We start from the raw sequence: 14,674 nt of genomic DNA, 5'->3' as shown, positions 1-14,674 counted from the left end.
AGATATCTACTCAGGGACTGACAGAGCCTACGTAGCTGAGACGGGGTGGGAGGGGAAACGGCGGCAGAGAGAGGCAAAGTGACTTGCCCAAGATCACCCTGTGTCAGTGGCAGAGAGCGGAGCTAGAATCCTGGTGGTCTGAGCACATCTGATGCTTGTCCATAGGGTCCTGGGCGCTCGGTGCCTCCTCTGCCTTCTCACGCACAGACCCTTCGGTAGCGAGGACAAAAGAAGCAAGATGGGAAAAGCTGCAAGTGCAGAGGGATGAGTAATGCCTTGTGGGGGAGGGAAGTGTGCAATTGATGCTAGTTTTGCTCTCCCCCTGAGGAGCGATTCAATGCATGGAAGTGGGGCTGACAACAGGGCACCACACCCTATTGTGTAAGGGCTTGGAGCTGGCCTGCGAGCCCCTGGCTTAGCATGCAGCAGGCTCAGGTCTGTTTCCAACTCTCCGCATTGCAAAGAGGGACTTTAAACTCCCAGATCAGGCTCTGCCTTCAGAGGAGCAGAACATGAGTCTGTCCTTGCTTTCCTCCTGGTGTGATCCCCGCAGTTCTCTGCCTGCCCCTGATCTCCTTCCTTCTCTCTCTTTCCAGGGTTCTGGCGACGGTGATGAGCAATGGGGTATGATGTAGCCCGCTTTCAGGGGGATGTTGATGAAGACCTTATATGCCCCATCTGCAGTGGGGTCCTGGAGGAGCCAGTGCAGGTAGGTGCCAGAAAGAGCAATAACCAGTTCTTTTCCGCTGTCGTGATTGGCGAGATTTACAGGGGTGATTCCGTACTATGGTTTTATCCCCGTTCTAGCAAGTGCGGGTGGATGTTAAATGCACAGCCATGCATGTGTGAAAAGAGAAGCTTAATGTACAAGTGCAGCTCCGACCCTTCCGGTCGTTGCTTGAAAGTAGCGGCTTGCCAAAATCAGCCTAACCAGGGTTAAATTGCTGTAATCTAACACATACTGGTGGAAATCTGCTGAAAGCTGCTAGTGTACGAACACCCTAGCTATTTCAATTCATCGCTTCTAAAATGCGACTGCCCCAACCTCGGCGGGCATCTGAGACCTATCAGAGGCTTTGGAGCCGGCGTGTGCATCGGCATTTGATGGTGCTATATAAAAAAAACTTCTCCCGGCATTTTTGCATGCGGCGTGGTGTTAGGGTTAGCATTCACCCCGGCTTCTCGGAACTCCACCTGAACCAGCTGATCGCCAAACCAGCCGCCTTCCCGAAGTCTTGCTCCACACCAGCAGAAGAGAAGCTGTGTACTCCAGGGGCCTGAGCTGACAGCCTCTCCCCCATCTTTGTGGCCATATCCAGCGCATTGAAAGGCCAAATTGTTTTGTTGCAGAGACTCGCGAAGTGGATCTTGGTGTATTTCCACTTGCTACCAGCAGGCTGGCAGGTCTCTCCCTTCACATTTGGAAGCGTGCTCCCCTGGGCACACATCTTCCGCCTGCTTTAGGAACGTGTCAGCCTGAGGTCTGCCAGGCAGCTGTGTGCAGCAGCCGCCAACGTTCATTAAACATTCTGACTTGACCCGCCTGCCAGGCGTGATAATCCATTGGGGGAGAGCAGGGCTCCAATCCCTGTTGGACGGATGCAGCTGAAACACCCCCCCCATCCCCCCCACCACTGTCCCAGGAGGATACTACCTACCAGGCACCTAGAGTGGAGCCCAGGCTGACCCATGCTTGAAGGGGGAGACAACAGTTATGTTCCCAGCAGGAACTGCGGCTCTTGGAGATGCTGGAGTCAGTATGGATCCCATGACCTGCCCTCCATCCTGGCTCTTCAAAGCCCTCAGCAGCACGGGCTTTGAAATGTGAGGGACTTTGCTCCTTTGCGCCTGGGTCTGGGTGCACGAGGTGGTCCGGGTGCATGGGCTGCCCCGATGAGTGCTCCTGTTAAAAAACACCTCTGATCGTGCACGCGGGAGGTGCTCGTGCGTCCCCAGTGGGACCCACGCCGAGCACATCTGGGGAATCCCTGTTTCTGGAGGGTATCTGGTGACCATTCTTTTCTAGCAGCAGCAAGATTCCGGGCTTGCCGAGTCTCCTCTCCCCCTGCCCTCCTCCCTGCCACCTGTTAGGAGCAAACGTTAGGCCCAGGAAAGCGGAGGGGGTCCAAATTGTGAACATTGCGATCCTTTGGCACGTCATTAATAGCTCAGTATGTTCAGCGCTGTCTTCTCCTCCAGCACGCGCACAATCCAAACGCGGGAGTCGCTTGCGCAGAGCCAGGCTAGCAGCAGTAGCCGGCGTGCCTCTTCCAGCCTTTCGCTGTGGGGAGCGGTGATTTTTGGCTCCCCGTCTTGGGAGCGTTCGTCTGAAATGCCTGTGAAGCCGCAGAGCGGTACAGCGGGTGGGTTGCTCTGGGTTCTGTACAGCGGGTGGCTGCTGTTACAGTGCGGAGCCCGAGGCCTAGCAGAGGTGGGCCTGTAGATAGTTACATAACAGCTCTTGCTGTGAGCTGTCGCTCTGTGTTTGGAGACGATTGCTGGGCCCAGGAAGGGAGGAATTGTTGCAGGAGGGAGGCTGGGAATACTGTGACCCTAACTGCACTGCTCCATACATAACATGCGCAGTGAGCAATCCTGACTGGGAAAAGCGTTTGCGTGGGTGGTCTAATGCTGGGCACGAGGGCTTAGACTTGTCCCTGGGGCTTGAATAGAGATCGTAGCAGCTGTCTCTTACAGGTGGTGGGAGGGTGAGGAGTCCTCCTTGCACCCGGGGCGGGGGGGGGCGCTACCCATTCACCAACTTATTGGAGCGGGTTCAGAGTCAGGCCGTGTGTCAGCAGGATCACAGCAGTGCTGACGGTGTGTTATCACACAGCACCTGTGAACAAGGATTTTCAGACTCCAGATCCTTCCTGAGGTCCCTGTGACCTTATGCCTGACTGCGGCAGAGGTGTTGTTCCCTTTAGGAAGTGGATTCTTTCCCTGCCCCTGATTTGCATTGTCACCCGTGCAGGGACACGAGAGGATTTAGGGTTTGCCCTGTTACCCCCTTGGGCATTTTCGCAACTGGCGGAAAAAATCCTGAAATTGCCAGATAACCAGCCTAGGATCTGAGGGATAGCAGGAACTCCGGCAAAGCCTGGGGCCTGCTCTGAGCAACTCAAGTGATGTAACTATTTTTTTTTTTAAAAGGCCCGTTAGAGCGTGAGTGACAGTAACACAAAACTTTGCCATGAACAAATGCACTGCAGTGCGGCTAATGGAAAGTTGAGCCGCACAGGGACGTTCAGCTGGGACTCTTGATCAGCAGTGACTGCAATGCCAGTAAGTTGTGGGCAAAGTGCAAGTCACGACTCTTTGCTGGCTGAAGTGTTTTGCTGCTTGCTAAGCTGTCTGTGTTTTGGCAAAAATTAAATCTGAAGTTGCATCACCAGTAAACAATTTACTGTGACTGGGGAGGGTGGTGTAGTTCGTTCTCTACAGATCTTGCATCTATGACAGACACGTTCACTGCATTTTTCTCTGAACTGGTGTTGTGCAACTGACAGGAAGGACAAGGGGATGCAGGAGATGACCACATGGTAGGGCAGTAACACATTGCATGTCTAACAACTTCCATTCGCTCTGAACGCGAGTTGGTTGGTTTCTCAGTGGGCTAGAATGATGTAAATCCAGGCAAGTTTAAACCACTGACTTAAATTATTGATTTAAAGTAAAACATGCCGATTTAAATCAGGTTGATGCTAACTTAAACACATGCACCCATTGTACGTTTAGCGTAACACTTCATAATGAACTAAATTATAAATGCTGGATTTTAAATGTCAGAAGCAGGAGATTACTGAATTTTGCAAAACTTCTACGAGCAAAAGAACAAAATGCTGGAAATGTGAGTCTCTGACCCTGCAAACATTGTGTGCCTCGGTGTTCGTAGCAACAGATGCAAAAACTATGTTAACTGTTCTCTTAATGGCATGACGTCTGTCCCTTCAAAATGATTTTCAGTGTTAACAGTGAAAAGTTATATAACCGTTCAATATATTATTGATGTTATTATGAATGTTCATAAGTGGCAAAATGTTCAAAAATAGCCTGAAGTTAACATCCGAAGGGTGAGATTTTCAAAGCATAAAGGCCAGATGTTTAAAGGTATTTAAGCACCTAAGGGACATGGGTGTTCAAGTCCCATTGACTTCAAGCTGCGTTCCCTGATGGAGGAGCGTAGTCTAGCAGAAGCATTCACCTTTCTTGGCATGTGGAAGTTTGATCTAGTGGAAGGTGCTGTTAGTTGCAGATACAGCACAAGCTGTTTGCATATCCACATTTGAGTTTGTGGTGGCCTGGAAGTCAGGGTGTTTATGAAGCTCCAGAATAGTCTCTTGCTGCAGAGAGGGGCCTAAAAATGTGAAATTCTTGGCAGAAAATAAATCGAGGTAAAATCTGAAATTCAGGTAACAATTCTGACCCTAATTAAAACCTCCGCTTTAGCAATTTCAGACTGTCCAGTGGGGAGAAAGTAAAGAACGAGCAACATGTTAAAAATGGATTGGAATTTTGTAAATGTTCTAAATAAAAGCACTTTTTAAAAAAATCAGAACTTTATCCAGCTTGGCCCCTGATTTCCTTTCCAAGAGAGCTGAGCCGCCCGCCTCTCCCAGGGAAGTCAGGGGGCTTTGGGATTTCTCAGTCCGTCCTGAAGATGAGACTTCTGATCTTTCGGACACCCCTCGTGTGATGGCCAAGTACAGCACTCGACCGGCTCTATGGCACCGAAATTAACCGTCGTATCCAAGGCCACCCAGCAAGTCCACATTGCACTGCACGGAGTAAATTCAGGAATCTGGACTCGCCATGTCCTGCCTCTCAGGGAGGCGTCCCAGTCTAGTTACCTGGCACCTCTGCGTTCGCGTCCTTGCCCTGGCTGGGAAGGGGCTGTTCGTATGCCTGAAGGAGGGGCGTGGTACGGCACAGCTGGGCTAGCACCATTTCCAGGGGGAAAAGAAATCGGTTTGTTGTGGTTGGAGAAGCCCTCCTAGAAAGCTCCTAGCGACACGAGTATGTAAACAGGATCCTGGCCAGCCTGGTGTTGCCACGGCCTGTTAAACTGACGCCCGGAACAGGGGCTCCCTGGTAACGGCTACAACCCCGGCAACCAAACGTTCCAGTGTCGCAGAGACTCCCGGTGCTGAGTGCCGGGAGCCGACTCTCCAGTGCGGTTTGGGTTCTGCTCTGACTTGTGTCTGTCTATTTCCCGGGGGCAGGAGGAGTTAGCAGAGTTAATGGGAAAGATTTCAGCCCGGGCTGCAGAGAGCTGGTTCTCAGTCTCGCTGCAGTGAGACACGCTGTTAACCAAGGGCGAGAGCAGGGCCTCGGGTCGGGGGCAGTGACCTAGGCGGGTGCAAAGGCCAGCAGAGCAAATAGATCATGAAGGGGAGCCAGAGCCACCAGGCCAACCAGAGTAAAATCTGGAACTGAGGGTCTTCTTCCCCCTACTTCCAAAAATATTCCTACCGACGGGAGAGGGGTTGGGGCCAGCTCCCCTCCCTGGGGTGTCCAAGCCAAACCTGCCTGGGGCTGCGAGCCCACGTGCCAGGTCACAAACCCACTCAATTCGGGGGCCTTCTCAAATGGAGGGTTTGGGGCAAGGGTTTGGACCCTTCCTCCTGCCCTGGGCCGCCCTGCAGAGTCCAATGAGACCATGATGGGAAGCAGTCAGTTCCACCCTCAGCAGCGGGGAGCTTTCCATTGTGCCACGCCCTGCACTCACTCTGTTGTCTTCTAGTAACCGCAGCTGCCTTCATTTTCCAAGGTGGTGAGGCCAGTGAGTCGGGGTGTCTAACGGGTCTAGATCAGTGTCACTGAAGGGTGCTTCTGGAAACGTTACGAATGATGCTATTGAATGGGCTGAGGAAGGCTAATGCAAGAACTGCCCCCCAAGCGTTCTGCCCGCTGGGTACTTCGGGGCTTGCTGGCCTCCAGGCAGTGGAGTTCTTCTCTCGGCCCAGTGTCCTGCAGCTTTTGGACAGATTTAACCCTTGACTGTCTGACCCACCCCTGTGTGGACTTGCAGCTCTGGATTTCTGCTTTCCGGAGGAGGAGCTGATGTGTTTCTTGCCCCTAAACGTAACACTTGTACAACTGTAACTTAAGCCCAGTGACAGCTTTCGCCTTCCTGCTGCAGTCCTTGTAACACCCCGCTGGGTAAATACAGTGAAGTACCATTCTAAACTGCTCCTGAAAAATGCATCCATTTAGCATGCCAACCCTTCCTGGCCGTCAAGCCTGCATTTAAAGAGACAGTAGCATCTAGTGGGTGGAGCGGGGCAGCATGTGACAGCTCTTGCGCTATGCTCAGGGCTTTGCGAGCTGTGGGATGGATGGGGGGAGGGTTTCCTCACCTCCCAGGCATGGTTGAGAGGCGGGATGGACGATATTTGCAGGCCTGGTGAAAGGTGCCGGCTTTGCCCATCTGCCCTGGGCTTTTGCGGGCGGAGAACAAGGCTGGGGGTCGGGGTAAATCACTGCATCCTGCGGTTCCTTCCCCATGCAGGCTCCGCATTGTGAGCACGCCTTCTGCAACGCCTGCATCACCCAGTGGTTCTCCCAGCAGCAGACCTGCCCCGTGGACCGCAGCGTCGTCACTGTGGCCCACCTCCGCCCCGTCCCCCGGATTATGCGGAACATGCTCTCCAAGCTGCAGATCACGTGCGACAACGCTGTTTTCGGCTGCACGGCGGTCGTGCGACTCGACAACCTGATGTCTCACCTCAGTGACTGCGAACATAACCCAAAGCGGCCGGTGACGTGCGAGCAAGGATGTGGGTGAGGATTATTCTTGCTGGATTGTTTCCTGGGGCTGAAGGGGACCGGGGAGGGCCTGGCTCAAGTTTTAAAGGCACTGAGGCCTCGAGTAACTTAGCCTGAGGGTTATACTCTCAGACAGCCTGCTCCTGGGGGTGAGGCCAGACTTGTAGCCACCCGTGAGGCAGCGACAGAGCTGGGGAGAAAGCTGATCTCCCCCCCCCAGGCTGGGAGTGCACAGGGCTCGGTAGATGCCAGCGGTGCTCCGCAGGGGAGGGCTATCCAGGCTTGGCCATCACAGCTCAGTCTCTGAGCCTGCTGGCAGCTGGTGTCTTGCTTGTCTTTAAACTTCATTTTACCTGCCCTGGATTTCCAGCCCTGGAGACTGGGGGCGACTTTCCTAAGGTCCAGGTGGCAGTTAGGAACCTAAGTCAGTGAGACATCTAACCTCGTATCCACGGAACAAGGTGTAGCATGAGCAGCACCTCCTACCCACGCCCGCTTCCCCCAGGTCGGCTGGAGCAGGGCAGTCGGTCTCCGGCCTCAGTTTCTCTGTGAGTTGTTGGCTGGGTATTATGATGCATGAGCTGTGCGGAGACCATTGGCTGTCCAGTGGGGAGGGGGCTAGTGATCCCAGCTGATCCGGAGGTGAGTGGCTCCGTATAGTAGGTCTAGCTACTCCAGGGCCTTGTCTCCAGTGGTGGCCAGCACCAGACAATCAGAGAAGAGTGAAAGAACCCTGCAGTAAGATGTAGAATCACCCACCCCGCCCCTCCCCTGACCTCATCCTGATCCCTAATGGTTAGATCAGTTTGAACCCTGACTCATGAGAGCTTAAGATCCCGTCCAAAACGCCTGTGGTTAATTATAATTCAGGCTAGTTTGATGTCTCACTGCAAGTCCCCCACATTTCTGAGTTTGTCGTGGGAGCTGGGTGGGTTCTGATGCTCCTTGCTAATCCCGAGCCCTGGCCTGCTCTGTCTTCCCCTGCCATCCATTCTCTCTCTCCCTGCAGCTTGGAAATGCCCAAAGATGAGCTGCCGAATCACAACTGCATCAAGCACTTAAGGTCGGTGGTGCAGCAGCAGCAGACGAGAATTGCCGAGCTGGAGAAGACTTCAGCGGAGCACAAGCATCAGCTAGCTGAGCAGGTAGCCGCTTTCATGTGGGTGTCCATGGGTGGGGTTCTAGTCTGCTCCGGCCTTCTAGGCTAACAGCTTCTCTTGCCGGGTGGACTCTTACCTGGCACAAATATTGGACAAATGAATCCGATGGTTAAAAAACAAAGGCAACTTGGTAGACCACTAGCTTCTAGCACATGCAGTGTCTGTTTGAATGGGAGCTTCCTCTCCCAGCTCCAGGCTGTTTGTCCCACGTCGAAATCCTTGTCCCGTGGGGTCCCCTCCCAGCGGGAGCGTTGTGCTCCGAGCTCACAGGATTCGGACGCGGGGGAGGATGGCAGCACTCCAGGTACTCTGACCTCGGTCTGTTCCATGAGCTTTGAGGCTCCCCCGGCGGGCCCACTGGGACACGGAGAATGAGCAGGAAAAATAGTGAAGGGTTAATTTTTTAAAAACTCTGCTTCCACCACCTGAGTGTTAATGAGACAGCCAGGTCCCCTGCTGCTGTCCCGTGTGGGGCTGTACATAACAAACCTTCTGTTCAGTGCCTGGATTGCAACCCATTCCCAGTCCTACTTACCTGCGGGAAGTGGGGAGGGCAGGTCTGTGTGTGTGAGGGACTCCTGCCTGTTGCAGACATCTCTCCATTTGCCCTCCCTCTTGCAGAAACGGGACATCCAGCTGCTGAAGGCCTACATGCGAGCCATCCGCAGCGTCAACCCCAACCTGCAGAACCTGGAAGAGACCATTGAATACAATGAAATCCTAGAGTAAGTGCCGCTGGTAACGCACAATCCCAGTTACAATGGGGGCATGCCTCGGTGAGTAGGTGTTCGGGAGGCAGACGCAGGGGACTGATGCGTCAGCTCAGCTGGCAAGACTTGGGAACAGTCATTAAATCCCCCCAGCAGATTCAGGACCAAGCTAAGCGAGCCACAAGAAAACCCATAATCTTAAAGCAAGCAGGACGTCGCTAAGGACGTTGTGCTAGAGACCGAAGTCTGGCGAATCAGCCCTGTTCATGTTACAGGTCCCACCAGCTGTAAAATTCTGTACCTGCAGCCAGTTCGAAACCAGTGAGCTGCTGGCCCATGTCCTGCCCATGAAAATGGGGCTGGAAGAAATGGCTCTGGAGCTGATCCTTGCACTGTACCTTGCACCGGACAGATGGGAACTGGTGGAAGGGTCAACTCAGCACAGCTCAGGAAAACTGAATTAACCAGAGTTAATAAAACGGCATCAAAAGAACAGGGAGAAGCTTTACTCCAGGGGTTCTCGGACATGGACGTGGGTGGTCACTGGAATTCTGGTGCATCTGCTGCTTGGACATGGAAGCCTCCTCAGGTGCCTGGAAAGCTGGAAAATTGCAGCTTCTCTCCCCGCCACATCTGCTGCCATCGGAGGTTAACACTGTCCTGGGCAGGGGTGGATGCTAAATGGTCATGGTGGGTCTGAGAGGCTGGAGGGAAGCAAGCCCATGAAGAACTTTGAAGGCCATCTTGGGTAGCTGGGAAGCCAGAGATGTGGCCCCACTTTCTGGAGCAAGACCTTGGGAACATGCTTGGCTGGCTCACGTAGGGTGGACCAGAGAGAGGACTTTCATTCATCGCCAAGTTGCAGTTACGGCCTGGAAAAGGAGTTTGATGGGAAGGAGGTTCTGTGAAGGGGGCGAGGGAGGGGCCGTGATTTAAGGTCCAGAAGAACTCCGAGGCCTCTGACTTCAGGAGCAACTTACTGTGAGTTAAGGAGAAAGGAGGAGAGCAGGGACATAGGGCAAAGGGCTCTGTATTGACAGACGTCCGTCCCTGAAGCAGTTAGTACTAGGAAGTTGTGGGGTAGCCAGATGTCCCTCCAACATTGCTTTTAGCTACTTGAGTCTGGCAGGTTGTTTTCTGTCATGGGCATGATCTCTAACTGCATCGGTTTCTGTGCCATGTTCTCCTTCCAGCCTCATCCCTTCTCTCCACCAGAAGAGGGTGCAACCCCAGCGGTGCCCGAGGGAGCGGCTGGCTCTAACATCCATTCTCCACTAGGTTTTATGAAAGAAAGCTGGTGGGTTTTCTGGATCCATCCCAATTTCACCCAGAGGGGGCACCTGAGTTCTCTGGCACTGCCCTTTCTGAGACCTTTATAAGCTGGCTCTATATTCTGTAGACACCCCAGAAACTCTGACAATCTTTGATGTGGCCAGCCTGCCTCTGAGGATCATGCTGAAGTAGCCATCTTGCATGTCTCGTTCTCTGGCAGAGCAGTCCCTGCCTGCCTGTTAGCACTTACTGTCTCCTGGGTGCCCCTGTATTTTACCCATGGTGTCTTGGTGTCTTACAGGTGGGTGAACTCCTTGCAGCCTGCCCGGGTGACGCGATGGGGCGGGATGATCTCCACGCCGGATGCTGTGCTCCAGGCGGTCATCAAGCGCTCGCTGGTGGAAAGCGGGTGCCCCACCTCCATCATCAACGAGCTGATCGAGAACGCCCACGAGCGGAACTGGCCGCAGGGCCTGGCCACCCTGGAAACGCGCCAGATGAACCGGCGCTATTACGAGAACTACGTGGCCAAGCGCATCCCCGGCAAGCAGGCCGTGGTGGTGATGGCCTGCGAGAACCAGCACATGGGGGAGGACATGGTGCTCGAGCCGGGGCTGGTGATGATATTTGCACACGGAGTGGAGGAGATCTAAAGACTTTTAAAGAGAGAGAAACATTTTGTGCTTGAAAAAAAATAACTTGTCTAAGCCGCTGACTCTTCTCCCCGCCCCCGTCAGTCACAGCATTATATCAGGGCATTATTCCTCCAAGCGTGTGGCTCGTAATTTAAAAAGCGATTAAAGGCCTCTGGCAAACGCTCCCTCGTCACGCTGGGCAGTCACCCAGCATCAAATGCAAAATGCGGTTTGCCTCTTGCAGCAGATCCGCCTCCCAGTCCAGTGTCCGTGTGGCTTCTAACTGGCTTCGAAAAGCACACAGCCCCTCGAAACCACTGCGGGCTTTAGAGCAGGCCTGCTGCAGCCTGAAAGCTGACACCTCTGCCATCGTCCTGGCCTCCTGGCGTAGTCCAGACCAAACGGGCCAGCGGATCTCGGCATGGTGCTGCCCTGGGGTGACCCAACCGCACAGTGTTCACATCTGCACCGAAGCTTTATTTTTCCCCACCACCCCCATCCCGGTTTCTTTCCTCACTCTGAGGCACCTGTGTGAAAGCCACAGCTCTCCAGCCGGGCTCACATACGCCCGCGTGGTGTGCGGGACTGCAAAGGCAGGTCTCGCTTTGCAGCCTTTGGTGGGAGGTGGGAAGGGGGATCCTGCTCAGATCGCTGATGGTTCAGCCGGGGGGCTAAGCTGCAGACACGAGTGATGCCAAATAACCGCCCCCTTCTCCCCACAAGTGAGTAGTGAGTTCAACATAACGGCGTTTTGCAGCCAAACAGCTGAGCCATCGAGCAAATGCGCTCTGGAGCTTGGCCATGTGGCCTTATGCTGCGTTGGGGAGAAACCCGGCTTCACGGGGGAATTCGAAGTGGAACTAAACTCTTTCCTTGGACAGCCCTCCCACTCTGAGCCTACCGGACGCTCTGAGCGAGGAGACGGACTCCAGAAGCCTGTTATGTGGACAGCCTCTCTACCTGCCAGTGAAGGTAGAGAGCCTCCACTTCTTGCCCAGAACCTAGATTCAGCTGTCCTGTTTGTGTGTGCGTTGAACAGTCGACAAAGAGCTTTATGTATTTTTTCAGACACTTGTGATTGTGATTCGGTTTTTTTGTACCTTTTTTTTGCCTTGTTTGTATTTTTTCCCTTTTTATTTTATTTTTTAAATACAGTGGCCAGAAATGCTGCCAGGTTCAATTAAGTTTATTTGTCGGGAATTTAATTTATTTGCATTTGTGGGATTTTTTTGCGGGGGGGGGGTGGAGGTTGGTTTTTGTTCCTTTCTTTCAGTGTTTGTCTTGCCTGGAGACTTTGTTTCCTCTTTAGTTCATTGTTTTGTGCCCAAGGTGGCTGCGTGTGGGACAGGGAGTGAATTGTCAATAAATAAGAGGTTCTGATTGCTTTAATCCAGACCTTGACACTACCATCCCTTTGGAGACTACTTGCATCTCTTTGGTCCTCTGAATAGCTTGAGCCTCCCCAGCTGCTAGCCAGAAGCTGGGAATAGGGCAACATAAATTGGCCGGGTAAGAGTTTGAATTCCCAGTTAACTGCTCCACAAACAAGCACCTCTCCTGGGTTCCCGTTCAGTCGGTCAACAGCGGAGCTCCCTCTGCCGCTGGCAAGGACTCGTACTGAGATCAGACCCCCCCATCCCTCTGCCCCAGCTGTCTGCCGTACCCTGCCCCAGCTGGCAGAGCAGCCCTGCAAAAGTGAGAGTTCTTGGAGACCATCTTCAGGGGCAGCAGCTGTCCAGTGGGTGATTACCCCACAGACTATCTCCATTGCTGAAATGGGAGCCTGCCCAGATGTAGGCTTCATAAGAACTGTTTCCCATCATGCCTCACTCTGATTGGCCTCGGTCAGCCCAGCTGTATGACGCTAGAGAAAGGTAGAGGGTGGCTGAGGGTCTTGGAGGGAGCTAGAAGTGCCTCCCGGTGCTCTGAGCAGAGGAGGCCTCCCCTCGCCCAGCTGCCTGTTACAAAGGTGTGTCCCCTTTTCTTCTGGTCCTGGAGCTGCAACGCAGACCATGGGCAGGGAGACACTGCATGAGAACTATTGCTCTCGAGCCGCAGCAGCGGGTTTTGTTTCACGCTGTCCAGATACTGTTTCCAGTTTCCCTCCACTGTTTGGTGGACATCGGGGAAGCCTTTGCGTCCTGCTTTAGAGGCTCTGTAAACTGCAGCAGGAGTTCAGTTTGGCATTCACCTTTACCACCCGGCCTGCCTGGGCGGAGTTTTTAGGGTCCTTCTTTTAATGCATTTTTGTTTCTCTTTCAACTGGCAAATTTGCTCATGTGGGTTGGTTTGTTTTTGTTTTAATGCAGCATATTTCTTGACGAAATCCAGCTAGTTCTCTGTTTCAGGACATGGTTTGGCTTTCCCCCTGCAGTTGTAGAAGCTCTTTGTTGGGTAACTTCATAGTTTTCCGTGTGTCTCGTATCCTACGTTACAAGCATTTGGCGTGTTCTTCAGAAGTCGGATCAGTTTGAGGTATGGAGCGGGTTGTGTTTGAACTCACGTCTCGATGATGACGTGTGTAGAAGGGGAATTATTGGGTGGGAGCTCTGCCCAACCCAGACCCTTATGCTCAGGAATTAGAAAAAGCTGCTAAATCCAACCTGGTAACTGTATCTGGCTAGCTGTTCTCTTTTAAAAAAACAAAAAAACAAAACTGATTCCCCGCCTCCACTAGACCCTTCGCTTCCAGAGATGGCCTCTGTCTCCTTTCCATTGGAGGAACTGGGTGCTCAGAAATCAGACTAGACTTGCAATGGTGTCTTCGCTGGTTGTGTCTTGTGTGTGCTGTTTAATTGTGTTGACTGCACTAATAAACTGCCTTTTCTTGACTCTCCAATCCTTCATTCCGATCTCCGGGGGCTCTCTCCTGCATGGAAACCCTGCAAAACCTGCTTCTGCTTTTCCGTGACCTTTCCTTGCCAGCTGCCTGCAGTTCACACCTTGCTGTAAACTCTCTACAGACTTCTACCACTGGAAATGACCCTACAACTGAGCCTCTGCCTAATAGCTAGTTCTCTATGCAAGTCCCTTGTTCTGGTGCCAGCTAGAAACCAGTATCGGCCGTGCACCGCGGCTGGAGTCCCGCAGCATGAGCACTCCTGGAAGGGTTATTACTCTGCTGCACAAAGGAATCCCAGAAAATACCCTGGGGGGGGGGGCTGTGTTCCAGCTGACACCATCCTGAGCGCTTGACGAGCCTGGCCTTTCATTGGGGTTTTGCAAGAATCTGATGCAGGGACAGCTGGGCTCTGCTCTGCTAACAAAAATCCTTCAGCTGATCCAACCAGGTGACTTGCTGCAGGGCCACTTCGGTAGCTCACAAAGCCCTGGGGGGTTTTCTGTTGGATGAGCCTCTAGACGGGAGGTTAACCCCCTATGCAAGGGGCTGGGGCAAGCTTGCTGATGGCCCGAAATTATGACGGACTCCTCAGGAAGTCTTCCCCCCCCTCAGCTAGGGCCAGCCCACAGCATTTCAGGGGGGTAGGGACGAGTTTATTTGGGGAAGAGAGCATTTGACTGTTGTGTTCACATGGCCCCCGGTCCTGCCAGACCTGAGCTTGTGTTCGTCACAAAACTGGCTTCTCTGTAAGCTCCGTCTGCTTCGCCACTGAACGGTCCCCTCCGCGCTCCTGCCCCGGGTTTGGGCTCCGTCCCCCGGGGTGTTCAGCAGTAGCGTGTTTGGACGTGGCGGCTGCACCCCTTCCCTCCAGGGCGTTCATATCCACAGCTGGGCTCTCTCTTCTCTTAGCTCTGGCTTGACGGGTTAGCTGCCAATCTTTCATTTTGGAGAGAAGCGGCTCTGCTGCCTTCACCCTCTCCTAGCGTTTCCCCGAGAGTGGCGTGCACCCCCACCAGCAGCCCGGAAGTGCTGCCACTCGCTGCCTGGGTTTGCAGAGAGCCTGAAACAACGGCTCTGAGGTGGAATTACCCCCAGTCAGCCCAACAGTGCTAATTCAGAGGCCAGTAGGGATACTGTAAATGTCCCCATTCTTGCAGGCAGTGAAAGAGTTCTCAGCGGAGAGGAAATATCTGCTTTGCAAGGCTCTGTTCCGGCAGGAGCCCCTGGCTGCCAGCACTTATCCAGGACCCAGCCCGGATTGGAGGCTACGCTGCTCAAGCCATTGCA

The 14,674-nt window shown here is 53.4% G+C and overlaps 1 protein-coding gene across 3 annotated transcripts in view; it reads left to right on the top strand.

Annotated features, from left to right (window-relative positions):
• RNF41 (ring finger protein 41) overlaps window positions 1-13,376 on the top strand; it is a 34,071-nt gene extending 20,695 nt beyond the window's left edge. For 2 of the 3 annotated variants that reach the window (XM_073318400.1, XM_073318398.1), the window contains 5 exons: window positions 597-709; window positions 6,512-6,783; window positions 7,778-7,913; window positions 8,550-8,653; window positions 10,212-13,376. In XM_073318400.1, coding sequence (XP_073174501.1) covers window positions 620-709; window positions 6,512-6,783; window positions 7,778-7,913; window positions 8,550-8,653; window positions 10,212-10,563 — 954 coding nt within the window. In that variant the 5' untranslated portion in view covers window positions 597-619 and the 3' untranslated portion in view covers window positions 10,564-13,376. Of the gene's footprint in view, window positions 1-596; window positions 710-3,153; window positions 3,286-6,511; window positions 6,784-7,777; window positions 7,914-8,549; window positions 8,654-10,211 lie in introns of those variants that run through there. The other variant, XM_073318401.1, reaches the window with a different exon arrangement.
• The last annotated feature ends 1,298 nt before the right edge of the window (window positions 13,377-14,674 follow it).

Source organism: Lepidochelys kempii, chromosome 20, assembly GCF_965140265.1.
Source record: "Lepidochelys kempii isolate rLepKem1 chromosome 20, rLepKem1.hap2, whole genome shotgun sequence".
Taxonomy (NCBI): Eukaryota; Metazoa; Chordata; order Testudines; family Cheloniidae; genus Lepidochelys; species Lepidochelys kempii.
This window is presented reverse-complemented; position numbering and strand designations above follow the sequence as displayed.